The sequence below is a fragment of the Monodelphis domestica genome, chromosome 4 (genome assembly GCF_027887165.1).
Source record: "Monodelphis domestica isolate mMonDom1 chromosome 4, mMonDom1.pri, whole genome shotgun sequence".
Taxonomy (NCBI): Eukaryota; Metazoa; Chordata; class Mammalia; order Didelphimorphia; family Didelphidae; genus Monodelphis; species Monodelphis domestica.
In genome coordinates, this window is record NC_077230.1 from 155,056,110 (window position 1) to 155,072,565 (window position 16,456).

At 33.1% G+C, this 16,456-nt stretch overlaps 1 protein-coding gene across 2 annotated transcripts in view; it reads right to left on the reverse strand.

Moving 5' to 3' along the window:
• Window positions 1–1,267: 1,267 nt before the first annotated feature.
• Window positions 1,268–16,456, reverse strand: part of STAM2 (signal transducing adaptor molecule 2) — a 51,274-nt gene continuing 36,085 nt past the window's right edge. The window contains exons 9-14 of one of the 2 annotated variants that reach the window (XM_007494158.3): window positions 16,179–16,258; window positions 16,009–16,096; window positions 14,645–14,699; window positions 9,991–10,144; window positions 7,308–7,477; window positions 1,268–4,094 (exon numbers count right to left, since the gene is read on the reverse strand). In XM_007494158.3, the coding sequence (XP_007494220.1) occupies window positions 3,866–4,094; window positions 7,308–7,477; window positions 9,991–10,144; window positions 14,645–14,699; window positions 16,009–16,096; window positions 16,179–16,258 (776 nt within the window). In that variant the 3' untranslated portion in view covers window positions 1,268–3,865. Of the gene's footprint in view, window positions 4,095–7,307; window positions 7,478–9,990; window positions 10,145–14,644; window positions 14,700–16,008; window positions 16,097–16,178; window positions 16,262–16,456 lie in introns of both variants that reach the window. The other variant, XM_001372675.5, reaches the window with a different exon arrangement.

The following is a 16,456-nucleotide window of genomic DNA, read 5'->3' on the forward strand; positions in this document are numbered from 1 at the left end:
AATATTACTTAAAATGGTATTGAACTAGGACTTTGAGAACTCTTTCTGGGTTTTTCTGTTTTGTTTTCTCCTATCCCTAAAATTAGTGTTTATTCAGTATGTATTTTACACATACTTCCTCTTGCACATGCTGTTTTCTGTGAGTAGAAATGTAAGCTCTTTCAGGACAGAGGCCTATTTCATTTTCTACTTATATCTTCAGTGACCATAACATGTTCAATAATTATTCAATAAATGAGTGTTTAAATGAATGCTGCCTTTTATCCATTGGCTAAAATAACAGATTTGGTAGTTTACTGCTTCTCTCATAGTATTCTATGAGGAATAATAAAAATAAAATCTTTTTTAAGAAATGGATGGTACCTAGAACCCAAGGCCCTCTAGATGCCATACATTATAAGCACTGTTGCCTTTATTTTTGTCCTAATTCAACTTTCAAAATTTCCAAATTCAAATTTAGCTTACTTAAATTCATGTAAACCATTTTTCTTGGGGGCAGCTAGATGGCTCAGTGGATTGAGAACCAGGCCTAGAGATGGGAAGTCCTAGGTTCAAATCTGATCTCAGACACTTGGTAGCCATGTGACTCTGGGCAAGTCACTTGACCCCCATTGCCTAGCCCTTACCACTCTTCTGCCTTGGAACCAATACAAAGTATTGATTCCAAGATGAAAGGTAAGGGCCCCCAAACTAAATGAATGAATCAATTAATTAAAAAGAACCATTTTTCTTATGCTCTACTTCCTGAAAAGGAAAAAAATACTAATTCTTAGTAGAAAAAAAAATACAAAACCCTCTCCATCGCTCCCATGCCATGTCTTTAACAACACACTACAAATGTATTAGTACAAGGAAACATCAAGAAATAGCCCTCCTGTAAAAACCATATCATGGCAGATTAGTTTTGAATTTATTTATAAAAATAAACTTTCCCACCATAAATGACAGTGCCAAAAATTACTCCCTTGGTTGTTTTAGAAATTTGACTTATGAAATGAAAACTTGGAAACAAAAAGATTTTTTTAAGTCCACACCAAACAATTGACCTTAAAGAATCTGAATTCTATCAGAAATTCCAGAATTTCTATCTATATATAACATAATATATAAGTATAATTATAATGATCAAATAGAATAAATTGACTTGCAAAAATAGTACTTTAGGTTCAAAACTGTGAATATCACAGGTGTTTAAGATTTTATAAGCTGCCAAATTAACATTTTCAGTAAACTTCAAATTACCCAAACTGAAAGAACACATACCCAATTTTAATTATTTTAATATCCAGCAATAAATTATATACATTAATAATAAAATTAATTTTATTATAAAGTTTCAAGAATTCTTTCTAAAGTAACAAGGTTGCATATGAAAAAGCAGAAGCGATTTATTTACTCCTGATATAAAACAGTAGGTATGTACTTAATGTAGAAATCTTATTAGACAATTCCTTTGGCAGCAAACATTTAATTATGAACGAGACTTAAAATAAATACAATACATAAGATTATGAAGGGGAAAAAATCCCTCTAACTCCTATAAACACCAAAAAAATCATGTAAAGACATAGATTTAACTTTTTTTACACTAATAACTTTACACTATCTACAATCTGGATAACTTGATTACACAATGCACATTATAAGAAAGAAAAATGGTATATGCCCAATATAAAATTGTTATTTTTAATTTAAGAGGAAGTAAATACATCTGCACATATATAAAATCCCACAGACATATGCCCATATACAATATTTATATACATTTCACATGTTATAAAGAACTAAATTAGTCCAAAATTGCATTAGTTTAACTCTTACTTGAATGATCCAAATTTAATGGATAGAGTGATTTATACTGGCTCAAAGACTATATTCAATTAAGCTTTATTCAGATATTCCAAATCACAATCATACATGGAGAACTTACATACAAACATTAAAATAACTTCTATTAAATATAGTTTGGAAAAGTATAAGTTCTTCCACGTTTTCAAATAGTAACTATTAAGAACAGCAGCTTTTCAAATAAACTGTTTATTTGTTTAAACAGAAAAAATGTTAACAAAAAAATTAAGGTGCCATTTTAGGATACATGTGTGTATGTTCACACACATATATTTAACTTCACATGGACAGAAAATATGGAATAAAAATCAGAATATGGGGCAGCAAACTAAACATTTCTTTCCAGTTATGTGTACCTGAAATAAGACAATGATTTGGAGTAGGCTTTCAAATACTAGTTTGCTTTTTTTTTTTCCTTTTGAACGTAACCCAGTATTGATCCCTTTTGTTCCAGGATATAGTCACTTTGAAAAAGGAGCACATTACTAAATAATTCCTTTAATTAGATAAACAACAAAAAATTTGGTGAATTACTACCTCTTCCTCCAAGTAATTTTTGGTAGAAAGGATTATGTATGTAAAAATCACATGTAGAAATCTTGCTTCCATGCAAATAACTATTTTTATTACTAAAGTTATGACCATTATTTTTCCCCAGTGTAAACATCAGTTATTCATAATCATATTTATGAGTATTTTCAATTTTGAGTCATGTGAAGAAGCTGGTAAATGAGGAAGTAGTGTGCAAATTTTTAGAAGGGACAACAAACCCCACATTCTTGAAATATATTACCCAACTCCTACAGTCTATAAGAACTATGAACACTATAAAACCACCTAAAATTTAGGTTTCCAGAAAACTGTCTTGGTAGATTATTTGTCGATCCATTGCATGCTATCACTCCAGATGTTCAGAATGATGAGTTAAAAGTTAATGTCCAGTATTTTAAATGAGGTGACACATCAATGATACTCAAACCACATTTTGAAAGGTTAAACACATTAAACAGAGGGCACATGCCAGGCCTACACACAATACATCAAATGATCAGGGTCCCTTGACCCTAAGACAGTTAATAATGAGCCTGATTTTTCTCCCCTTAAGAAGTTTCTAATCCATGTCAAGCTCCTTTTTAAGGACTCATGGACACTTAACATGCAAGAGAAATCCATATGTCAGAGAGGGAATAAAATTAGACCAGGTCTTCACTAGGGAATGGCCTATTGGGCAAAAGAGTCATTAATAAAAATTCTCCGCTTGATGGACCCCAGAAGAAAATGAAATGCTTCTTTTCCCTAACAAGGAGAAACAAGATTATGGGGCACTCTTTAACCTACTCTTGGAAGGACTTTTTTTAGAACTAGCTAAATGTTGCTTCCACATTTTTCTATTCTTCATACTGGAAATAATTTTCACCTCCCAATTCATGTCTGCTTCAATAGATAATAATGCTTGTAGTAGAGTTAAAGCCAATTGTCAGTAACACAAACAAAACTGCAATTTAGCTAACCAAAAAAGAATCTATTAGTAAGGTAGAGAGGTTTTAAATGAAAAGATGTTTAAACTTTGAAACAAAAATGTGGAAAATGCTAAAACACAATATGCAGACAAAATGTTTAAATAGATGAAAGTGCCCTCCCAAATACATTTTGAAAAGTATTTTTAAAAGCATGTCAAAAACTGACAATGCTTTAAAAAACAAAAAAAGGTTGGATAATATTCAAAAGACAACTTAGTACTTGTCCAAAAGTTCTATATGGAACTCTTTAAGTCAGAGTAAACTAACTTATAAGTCACCTCTGAAAACAATAGTCTAACATAACTAGTTACTTCAAAAATTGCTTCATGGTCTAGGGGAGTAAGCAAGGTTTTTTTTTTTGTGCTTTACTCATGATCCTTCTGAGTTGAGAGAAAAATGGTTGTATTCTTATATCATTCTAAGATGACTCAAATCACAAGGGCTGAGCAATATACTAATGAATGTTTTGAAGACTATGTCTGATCTCTTTTTCTTTTTTAAAGAAGAGGTTGCTGATGATAATTTGCTTGCTGTTGTGCAACTGAATGAGCTGGAACTGTCACAGGGAAGCCTGCTACTTGAGGCAAACTGGATGCAGTGTTCTGATAAGATGACATATCCATAGACATTCCCATTTGCTGTGTGTAAGATGCTGGAAGAGTAGCTGATTGAAGGGTAGAGTTCTGGTTCATATATGTGGGATTGGAAACTGTATCTACTCCAGTGCTGAAAACAAAGCAAAGGAAAATCTCATGTCAACAATTAGCCGTTTTACTAAGACCAAATTGTTAGTTGGAGGAGCTCTAGGTCTAGTGCCAACTCAGGTATACGCTAGGGAAGGGACCTTGGGCAAACCACTTCCCCATTCTAGACTTAAATTTTCACATCTATAATGAAGGCTAAACAGGGTAGATGCTTTCCAAGGAATTCTAAAGTTTCTTCCAATTTATGTATTCATATATTTCATATATTTTCAATAATTTAGCTTTCAAAAATCAACAAGTATTTTGTTTTAAAAGTTAATTATTCCTACATGAAAACAACAGATTCTTTATTCTAGATGCCAGCTACTAAAAAACAGTTATCTATCTTCAAAATGTAGAATTAGGAAATGACAAAAAGGTATATTTTAAATTTTCTTTCTCCAATGATTTTAATAACTTAGAAAGCAAGGCCATAAAACTAAGGTGTCATTCTACTAGCTCTGATTTTGGTTGCATGAGGTAGCTGGCCTGTTGATTCTTGAAAAACAAAAAACAAAAAAAACATTAAAAAAACCCTTAAAATCTTAAATAACAATCAGTTCACAAAGTTTCCTCCATTCCTACTTGCCACAGTAAAGAAGGCACCAGACAATACATCAAGGTCACTTTATCTCTATTTCTCTGGTAGAATGTGTTCAGAGGTAGTTTAAAAGGCTTTATTTAATATCTGCTCTTAGCACCAAACCACTTAGACAGTTCTAAGTCTCACAATCTTCTAAGGATGGCCATGACCAGCAGATTTATAGATTAGACAGTGATCATACCAAAAATAATTATTACAATCAAACCACTCTTAAAACTAGAATATGGGCTTATTCTCAGTTTTCCTGTGGCATATGTTTCACAGAATCATTCCCTTTTAAGAGCTAGGGCTTTATACAACTAGTCCAACTCCATAATATCACAGATGAGAGCGAGCTCTGAAAAGGTAAAGTGGATTGCTTGGATCTACAACTAGTTAAAGGCAGAGCCAATATTATTTCCTACATCCCTAACTTTATCTAATTTGATGCTTTTTACATTACTGCACCTTGTCTACTTTAAAAATAATTCTCATTTGTCCAACCCAAGATGGAAGCTTCCTTCCTATGATCTACTATAGCACCTTTTTTTGCATCAGTGTATTGGCACTTATCACAATCTATGTTACATTAGTACAGGTATAGTTATAGATCTTAGCTCCTATATAGTCCCTGAGGGCAGAGACTAGTACTTGGTATAGCTCCCTATTCCATATAGCTTCTAGGCACAATACTCTGGATATAGTAGGTGCTCAATAAATGTTTATTTGATTTATAAATTATATTACATATGTAATATCATGTATGTGTGTGCATACACACACACAATCAATTTACAATTGATTCAACAAAAGCAGTTATTGGAGCTAATTATAAGGAAGGCAATGTGCAAGGTCCTAAGGAGACAAAGACAAAAACAAAAGGTGCCTGTTCTCATGTAGCTTATGTCTGCCTGGGAAAGGGACATTAAGGAGAAGGATTCAATATACTTCAGTAAGTACAAAATAATTTCCCCAAGCAGAGTGAGTGTCACGGGAGGCATAGTAGGAGATTGTGAAATCAAGAATGGTGTCATGAAGGGGATAATGTCTGGACTGTGCTTTGAAAGACGTTAGTTAGGGCACCCTTTGAGGTGTATGGCGACCCAAATGTGCAAAGACACAACAAAAGTGGGAAAAGAGCTTTGTGAACAATAAAAATGGCTTAAAAGGACTATTTGACTGCAACAGTAAATAATATGAAATAAGATAGGAAAGGTAGACAGGAATCAGATCATGGATACCTTTAAATACCAAGCTAATTTTTTTTAGAGGCAATTGAGAATCAATGAAATTTTCTGAGTTGGGGACAGATGGAGCAATGATATGATCAAATCTGGGTTTGAGGAGTTTTAATTTGGGTGCTGTGTACATAGATATATTGCAAAGATCAAAGAATGTTAGCAGAGAACCCAATTAAGAGGCTATTGAAATAGCAGAAGTGACAGATAATAAGGGACTAACATGGGTTAGAGGCTATATGAATTAAGAGAGGCTATGAATTCAAGCAATGTTAGGAGGGCAGAGTTGATGATGCATGGCAATTGGCTGCAGAGGAAAACTGATAGATACTGAAGAGTTGGATTTGAGTAGGTTGCAAACATAGATGACTAGAGAGGTAATGGTACCCCTAAAGCAAATAGGGAAGTTTTGGCAGAAAATAGAATGAATTCCAATTTGGACATGCTGAATCTTAGATTCTATGGGACTTCCAGGTGAAGATATTCAATAGATAGTGATGCAATTATAACTCAGAATAAAGATTATGATTGGAAACATGAACCTTGGGAATACCTATGAGTGAAAAATTCTAAAACTAAATAAACTTTTCTACTCCTGGCTATACTTCACACTTTTATTTATTTATTTTTTCAAATTCAGAAGGCTTCCAATGATGCCTAAAATTATGAAAGTTAATCTTAAGACTCAATCTCAAATAGATATTGGATCATTTAAAGTAACACCAAAAATTCATTTATAATAATCAGTCAGGGAACATCATATTTTACAATTTTAAAGAAGGAAAGAGCCTTAAGATAATCTACACAAATAACTTCACACAATAAATATTTTGGTAATAATTTAGACAATTCTCTCATTTAAGGAATCAAGACACTGATTTTTAGGATACTATATAAGAAAGGCAAATTTATCATCAAGATTTTGCCTAAAAAAAATGTGAACAATTTTGGACTGAAATAGAAGAAAAGGTGATTTAACTTTATGATTGGCTTCTAATAAAACAGCCATTTATAGATACTTGATTACTTAGTATGGTTAAAGAATAGTACCGAAAAGGACATGGTCATGGCTTGATGTGAATAGGGACATTTCACTTTGTTGTGTTCTAGGACTATATACTGACCAAGGGTAGCCATCTCACCAAAAATAAGAATAATAACAATAATGAGATGATCATGATAATAATCTGCCTAAATGAACACAAATCGACAATTCCTGTATAAAAAGCTTCCCAAGGGGGGGAAACCACAAACAATTGGGCTGTATCAAAGAATGGCACTGTGATTATAAAAAGGGAGCTAAAAAATTCAATTCTGACAGTTTGATAGAAATTAATCCATTTGAGGAGAAAAACCAATCTTATAAAAAACTCACCTTAAATATGGAGTATGAGCAGGCTGTGTTGTTACTGAAGAATTTATATTTGGAGGCAGAGATCTCAAGGGGCCAATGTGATCTGGCCCCAGATTATATCCTTGGGGTATGGTGACTTGATGAATGCCCCGAACCATGTAGTTTCCACCATGATGTTGGCCAGGATATGCCTATTAACCAAAACAAAAAAACTTCATTCAATGGCTTCCAGGATTGTAATTTAAACACTGCCCCCCCCCCCAACTTAAATGAAACAAAAATATTGTAGTAATGTAGGTAGTTCAAGTCTCTTCTACCAGCCTTCCTACTGTGAAGCGGATGGTATTGGATTTTTGTAGGCCCCCTCATGGAGAGCTTCCAAGTCCTAGTGCCAAGCCCATGCCTAATTTTACTCTAAGTGGAGGGCTGGAAGGTATTTTCTGCTGGAGTCCATCCAAGCTGCCTCTTGTTAGAAAAAAGACTTGCTGACAAGCCACACAAAACTGTGCACTCCTTCAAAAGGAAGGAAGCATACTATCACTTCTTTTCAGTCTTCATGCCACTAGAACTGAATGCCTCTGCTGTGACTCACACAGCCCCTCCCTACATATGACAGCTTCCAAAGAAAAAGCCAACAGTTATGGTGTCAGTTATAGATAGAGATAAGCAAGGCACTGTGCAAGGAGACAAAGACAAGATGGTTTCTCTCTAACCCTTTCCTTTTTTTCTTCAACTAGCTAGAAACCTAATCTAGAACAAAGATAACCAGCATAGTAATAGTTGAAAGAGAAGCTATCTAAAAGTATTCAAACTAATGATAATTAAGGCATAAGATATCTTTGGCTAAACAGTTTTTGGGGGGATTTGTGTTGTTTAACCTAATTTCAGAGGCAATTCCTGGAAGAAAAAGATTATCCGTGCATACAACATTCAGCAAAAATATCTGTGTGTAGCAAGCAAGTGATGACTATTTTCTCTTCAATCCTAAATTTGCCTGTTTTTGCTACAATCAATCACACCTATAAAATACTTCTAATTTAAAATATTATTGTTGGTTTAAATTATGCTTTTATACCAAACTCATCAAGAACAAGCTAAGATTGTACAAAATGTATTTCTTCCACACTACTGCATATATAGAATATATATATACTACATATATATAACATGTATATCTACACACACACACACACACACACACATACATCATACAGAACTAAGAGTGTTACTGTAACTGCTTTCCATAAATAAAGGCCCCTTTATCTGTAGTTTCACTTTCCACAATTTCAGTTATCTGTGATCAACCATAAAAGTGCTGGAGGATCCCTGGTTTTCAGTTACCCCTGAACAAGAAGCTCCAGAAGTCCTACTCACAGTTTCAGGTATCCTGACCACAAAGCACTGGAGGCCTTGACCCACAATCCAGTGGGGGGGTAAGGGAACAGTTATCTAATCTGCTTTCATTTTCACTTTTGGGGGTGGGGAGGATAAAGATTGAGCAAGAGAGCACATATGTCTGGAGTTAGCAGGTGTTCACTTTGTCACAATTTCAGCCATCCATGGCAGGTCTCCCACCTTACAGGCTCTACACTGTATGTGTGCATGTGTTTATAGCTAAAGTAGTCAAATAACAGAACTCTTTGAGCATCTTTGATACCCTTTTGCAGGAACACTTGTGGAATGCATTATGAAAGAGGAACAGCACCTTTTACAGGGTAATGTGGCAAATCAAATTCATAGAAGGCTTTCTTTAAAAAAAATGATTTGTACTTAGGAAAGTCTAGAAACAGAAATAGTACTATAGCTGAACACAAAAGGTAGATATGAGATTAGAAAACATTCCTTTTCAGGGATTGATGGTTATAAAAATGATACAGTTTTATCCAACAACAGTGTAGACAACTCCATTCTGTTTCATTTTTCTAATAGCAACAAACATCATCTTTGAGAGACAATTGTAACACTGAATAAGTTCCAGATGTCTTTTGCACTTAGAACTCTTTTCCACCCACAAATGTAATGAATCTTTTCATCATTTTCAAAAATTCAGGGCATGACATATTGGTTAAGTGCATCTTTTATGATGTGGCAGTTACCATAGTTACTATTCTTTTTTCACTAAACAATTAACAGTCATGTAAAATGCACCTATATTATGTAACTACATTCTACCTTTTCTCCTTAGTGTCTGAAGATTTCCATTTTTGTTTTAGTAAAATAACATGTATTTTTGTCTCTGAGCTCACTCTGAATGCAATAACTAATTCTATTTGCTTGAAAATCTTTACAAGGGGATTACTTATGAAATTCATGTAGCTAGTGACATTTTAAAGTCTCACAACTTGTTTCTTTACTCCAAGTTGTGTTAACAAGTCTAATAACTTTAAATTTTTATTGTTTATTTGAGTGTTTATTTATTTGCAAAGTTGACAATTTACCCTGGTCCATCAGTACATTTACAAATACCCGAAAACTGTTTGTGCAGCAGTTATATTTAGTAAATCAAAGGAATCCTTTCCACATTTTAAGTTTTTTTAAATTCAGAAATCTAATAAGCACTAATAAAATCTTACTATCTAGCTCTAAATTTTAAAAAATGCATCCAGTCAATACAATTTAACACTGCATAGTCTTAAAAACTGGCCTGCCTTTAAAGCAAAAACAAAACAGATAAATAAGTGACCCCCTCCCAAGGTATACTCACTTGTACTGGAACCCCAGCTGATGTAGGTGGATAATGTGTTGGAGGATGAAGCTTTGAGTACACTGAATACACAGGTGTTTCATTCACCAACTTATTGTATAGTTCCAAAGCTTCTAGAACTTTTACATTTAATTCAGATAATTCTGAATGTTTCCTATTTTAGAAAAAAAAAAGGAAAAAAAGGTGCTGTATGAATCTCCTTAATCTGCTACATAATTTATTTTTAAAACTTAGTACAGTTAAAAAAGTCTTAAGTCAGTAAGAAAATAAGGAGAAAAAAATAACTCATCGACAATTTTCAGTTCTTAAAATATCTAATTCTGGAGAGTATTTTGTGCCTTAAAAACTATAGTCTCTCATAACATAATAATTAGGTGGAGATATGATTTAATAGTATGGCAAATTCCTAAGCGACCATAATCAATTTATTCTTCTGTTATCACAAATATTTTATATTATTTATAACAAGTTTTAGATGACAATTCTGTTAGGAACAATCATTTGATGGTTTAATAAACGCTTCCTTTTCTTTATTACAATCCCAAAACAAGGTAGAACAGGATGAGCCTTGGCCCCTGGTATGAAATGAAATACATGTAAAATGAAAACATACTTATGAAATACAAATACGTTTTCATTTATTAACTATTAGTGGTTCATCTATTAGTGTATTATCACATCTGAAATAAGGGATTAATTCTAATAATGAAGGTGAAAACAAGACCCTAATTAAGTGAATCTGCTATCTGTTTTTTTGTTACTGTGTGAGAAGTTTCTTTTTTTATTTCTTTCATCTGGTGAAGAATTAAGAATGCATAAAAAATTCCTACTGTAATCAAATCCTCAAATGTAGGCAGTTTTTATTCCACAGTCAAATCCAGTCTTGTCAATTTATATGAAGGGTAGATTCTCCTCTTACTCGAGGGCAAATAGCAACAGCTCCCTTTTAGCATTCATTAAGTGTAAAAGTGGGATAATGTTATATTTATTATTTTAACTTAAATAGTCCAAAAAAAATTTCAGTTCTGGATTTATCTAATCTTAGATGAATAGCCCAATTTCAGTGTAAATTTTGAGCAAAATCAGGATATGACTAGACATATACATGTAGAGACACACCCATATCACAATAAGCAAATAATGTGGTCTATTTTCTCCCAAAACAAAGAGAAAAATGATTTAGGTACCCTATGAAGTTAAATGGCTTCATTCAAGGCATTAGTGTCTATCACAGTTCATGTGCCTGAATTTCCACAAGTATATGTGAATTTCATAGATTGCAAGAATTTCAGGGGGTTCTTTTGCAACTAACCCATAAGGCTACTTTCTCACCTTCAGAAATCTTAATGAGAATCATCTATAACTAAGCAGGAAAAATAATAATCATTTATGTCTGCAAAGAACTTCCCTTATAATAACTTAGAAGGTATATCAAATGAGATCACCAATATAACATGTTTTGCAAACCTTAGCTATTATTTTTGTTGATGGATTTTAAGGAAAGTTTTTGACTCAGTAATATAAAAGGAAGCTTCACAGATTCTCTTTCTCTTCCATAAATATATTATTGAAATTTTACAGTTTAATTTGTAGACATCAAGCAATCTGTTAATATTTGTATGTCAAAAGTATTCAAAAGAGCATCATGAAAGATGTCGAGCATAAGTTCTAAATGGGGGAAATAAAAAACAGAGTTCCTTTTGATGACCTGGTTTTCCAAATTGTCCTATATGCAAATGATATATACAAATGATAACCGCCCTGAAAACTACCATAATTCCTTATGAAAATTTACACTATTGTAAAAGAACTTTTTCTAACCACCTGCATATAAAAAAACACAAAGTAGATAAGAAATGTATAGTGTCCAAATTACAATATGTAGTAGTAAGGGAATACTTCATGGAGGTAGGACATGAGCTGTCTACTAAAGGATGGTTAAGCCTTTGGATAGAAGGTAAAGAAATGAAAATGGTGTGTGTCAGTGAGGTGAGGGACTCAAGTAAAATCAAGGGTAAAAGTGGAGGAGCAGTGGCAAAGATGTATGGCAGAGTTGAACTAATTGCTTTCTTTCTTATCCAATTTAGCTAAATCTTGATTGATTTTTTTTAGCCTATACCATTTTAAATTATTAACATTATTTCTCCTTCTTGCTCATATCCTATAATTACATCATATAGGACCCCAATATCTCCCCAGGGCTAAAACCCCACATTTTTAACCTTCTTCTGGTTGGCTTATTTTTGATTCCCTTCCTGCTAGTACCTCAAATTCAACAAATCCAAAATGAAGCTTCTAAAATATAAGGCTTGTTTTGATTCTTTTAATTGAATCATGGTCCTTCCAATCATGCAGTTTCAAATCTCAATACTCATCTTTTAACATCTCCCTCTTCCTCATTCCTACATTTAGTCAGTCAGCATATCTTGTTGATTCCTCACTATCACTTTCATCTAAGCCTGACTCATCATTTCCACTACTTAGTTACATTATCTCTTCTGTAAACTATTATAGAAGGGAAATTCAACTCAATTACAAGGAAGAACTTTTATAAAAATTAAGAGCTGTCCCAAGAGAGAATGATCTGCTTTTAGAGGTAGTATTCCTCTTCCTTTACTGCAAATCCTAGGCTGGGATAGTATAGATCAATGATTTCTGGAGAGACTCAAGCTTTAGAATGGCATTAGATAACATTTGAGGTCTCATCTATTTCTGAGAATCTATGATTCGAAAGTCTCCTAAACTGGTCTCTTTGACTCTTTCCCCTCCAATCTAGCTTGTATATTGCTGCTTAAATAACCTTTCTAAAGCACAGAACTGATTGAATGTTTGTATTGGAAAACCTTCAAGGGTTCTTATGATTTACCTTTTAAGTGTTATCTCCCAGGACTCCCATTCATATACTCCAGCCAAACCAATTTACTTAAGGGTTCTCTCTCATCCTGCTTCCATGCCTTGGCTAACAAACACCATTCCTTCTGTATAGAATGTCCTTTCTCTCCCATTTTTTGTGAGGAGAATCCAAATTCTACTCATCTTCTCAGGCCAAGTCTGAATACCACTTTCTCCATAAAATCCTCTCCATTTTTCCCAGAAATGTAATTTTTCTGCCTAAGGAGCTCATACAGTACTATACCTATGGTACTATTTACCTTGTATAACAACTATTTGTAAACAAATTATCTCTCCTGCTAGAATGTCAGTGTCTGATGACCAGAGTTAACCAATGCTTATCTTTATATTCCCCATAGCAATATAATAAAAATTTTAAATTAACACTTAATACTCTCAATAGAAATAATTGATCATCACTATATACATTTTATATTCTTTCTTTTAGAAGTTGGGAGAGATTGTTTTCTCATTTAGTAATCTCTTGTAAAGCAAATATTTTGAATTAGTAACCTCTTGTAAAGCAAACATTTTGAGGAGACTGGTTGTGAAAGAAAGAACTGTTAACTGGTCTAAAAGGACCATGATAGTGAGCTGATTGAAATCTGTACTTTATAACAGCTCTTATCCAAGAAATTAAAACTTTAGAACTATTCACTAATTGAATCTTAATTATCAATTACATGCAAGTAAACAATCAATACTTGCTTCTAAATGGTAACAATGTTAAAACTGGCAGATAACAACACTACCAGTTTATAAAGAAAAGTATAGGACTTCCAAAGCCATTGGTTTTCCAATATTACAGAAAATCCAAAGAAAAATTTTCACTGCCCTTGTAGCAAAGTCTACCTTCAGCATTCAGAATTTTGTTACTATATTTTATTGTCAATATTAATAATGTACTGGAAAATTGAAATTGCTAAGGATTGAGTCAATTCTTGTTTATTCCATTTTTAAACCATCATAAGATCACAGATCTAGGGCTGTAAAGGTTCTTATCTAGTCCCACACCCTCATTTTAAAGACAAGGGAACTAAAGCCTAAAAAAAATCACAGAGGTATGTCAAAGGCAGAATGTGAACCTATATCCTTTAATTTTATCCTTCTGCTTATGCAACTTTCTTTGAAGTTTTTTTCATCCCCAATTTTGCACCTTTAATGGAACAATTATAATATTCTCCACACTGTAAGACAAAGTAGAATGCAGGAGGGACTACAAGGGATAATGCCGTGAGATAAAATCAATGAAGAGGAATAACAACAGGGAATGAATAGGATTTTACTTTTTCCCTGGATTTTATAAAATCTCTCTTATCACTATAAAAATTGGCAAAATGTAGGAAAATGCTAACTGAAACTTAAGTACTATATAACAAACCAGTGTCTACCTAACTTCTCATTATAATTCCTTTGTCTACTACTAATTTTTACGAGTCCCCTCTTTATCCTTCACTGCTCATTACCCATTTCTACCCCAGTACCAAAAAAGAACACAAGGAACAGTGTTATCCTAATTGTGCTCTTTTTTAATTAGCAAGATAACAAAGATTCCTGATTCTAATCACAATGGAAAGAATCAATGAAAAGTTTTGACAGAATCAAAGGGTTCTATGTTTATATACCCTCACATAAATATGGCTAACTGAAAGATGACTTTAGAAATGCATTTTTCTCAGTTGAATGTTCTGCCAAATACCAATGAAACAAAAAAATTATGCTTTCAATTTTGACAGGACAGATTCCAATAAGTGTGGCTTACCTATCAATCTCTTCAAGTTTTTCATCTATCATAGGGCCCATCTGTTGACAGACATCTGTAAATAGAAGGACACTTATAAATCTTTGAATGTGCCCAAGTCAAACAAGTTTTCAAACTTTTTTGATAATAGACTATAAAATACACACAGAATTAAACTTGTCTTCCAATTCTAAATTCAAGAAAAGATTACAGAACAACTAATTAATTCTTATGTTCCTCCAATATCTATACAGTATGACACAAAAGCCAGGCCAGAATTAAAAGTAAAATATCACCACCTTATAATTTAATTTAGTTAAGGATTATTAACTGGTCTTATAAAATGTAAAATTTGGAATCATCCCCAAATTTCAAAAACATTTTGGAAGACATTCTATCTAAGTAAATGAAGAAACCTGAGTCACAGTGCAAAAACAAACAAAAACACAATCATGAAGGCAAACTTGTTCAGTTGAGCTACAAAATTCTTTTACTATCACATTTATGAATAATACTGATTATTCAAACAATTTCACATTTCTCCAATAACTGAAACAATATTCTGTTACTCATAAGGAGAGTTCCAGCTACTAAAAAAACTGCTCATTTATATATACACCATAGATTATTTTTTTCCAAAAGAAAATTAAAATGAGCTTACAAAATACCATATGCCAAAATCAAAATGTAATTTATCTCACACATTCACTACTTCCCAACCTCTACCCCTCAAAAAATTTTGTAAAGTAAAGCATGAAGTTTTCCTAAGGAAATGACAGAATTTGAAATGGATCAAGTACTTCTTTGACCTTCAAGTTCTTGGCTATAAAAGGACCAACATTTCATTTTTCCCTTCCTTTTAAACCCTTACCTTCCGTCTTACACTCAATACTGTGCATTGGTTCTAAGGCAGAGGAGCGGTAAGGGCTAGGCAATGGGAGTTAAATGACTTGCCCAGGTCCATATAGCTATAGCTAGGAACTATATGAGGTCACATTTGAACCCATTTGAACTCCCATCTCTGAGTCTGGTTCTAATCCACTGAGCCATCCAGCTGCCCTCAGGTCCAAGAGTTCTTAAAACTATCTCCCCTTCAATCACTCCTTTCTCTACTCTTTTATGACATCCAATCTCTCTAGGAAAACTTACTGAAAGGTCAAAGGGCAAGTATAAGTTAGTCCTTCTTCTTGAGTATATCTACATATGATGGTTACCTCAGAGTGATGTTGGTGTTATTATGCTACCCTATTCTCATCATCCCCATCTTTGAAAGTTAACTCATATCTCTAGTAGCATACACAAATAAGAAAAAACAAGACACCATAACACTCAATATCCAAGCTCTTTTTCTCAAGCTAAATTCTTTTCTAATATTTATTAAATACCTTCTAAGTCCAGCAAGTCTTGGGAATCTGGTTTTGAATCTGTAGGATCTTTACTCTGAAGTAGCTGCAGTGCTTTATCCATCTTATCCTTAAAAACAGAAAGATGATGCTTTAAGGGAATTTAAGCGATAGAAAACACATATAAAAAATGATGATTAGAAAGACTCTACCTCATCTATATGAACTGGTTCAGGTTCCGATTTTCTAATTTCTTCTGCAGTATCATCAATTACATTTGTTCTGTCCACAGCTGCTACAGAAAAATGAATCAATTTTTTATTTCTTTAAAATTAATTTTGGTAATTATATTCATTAATTTATTCCTATAAAAACTAAATTTCTAAAAGTGGAAACCAAAGAAATTTTATTTCCCAATCAATACTGGTTAATGTGTATATGAAATAAGTTAATACTGATATGGGCAGTAATTTGGATTCTTTTTATACAA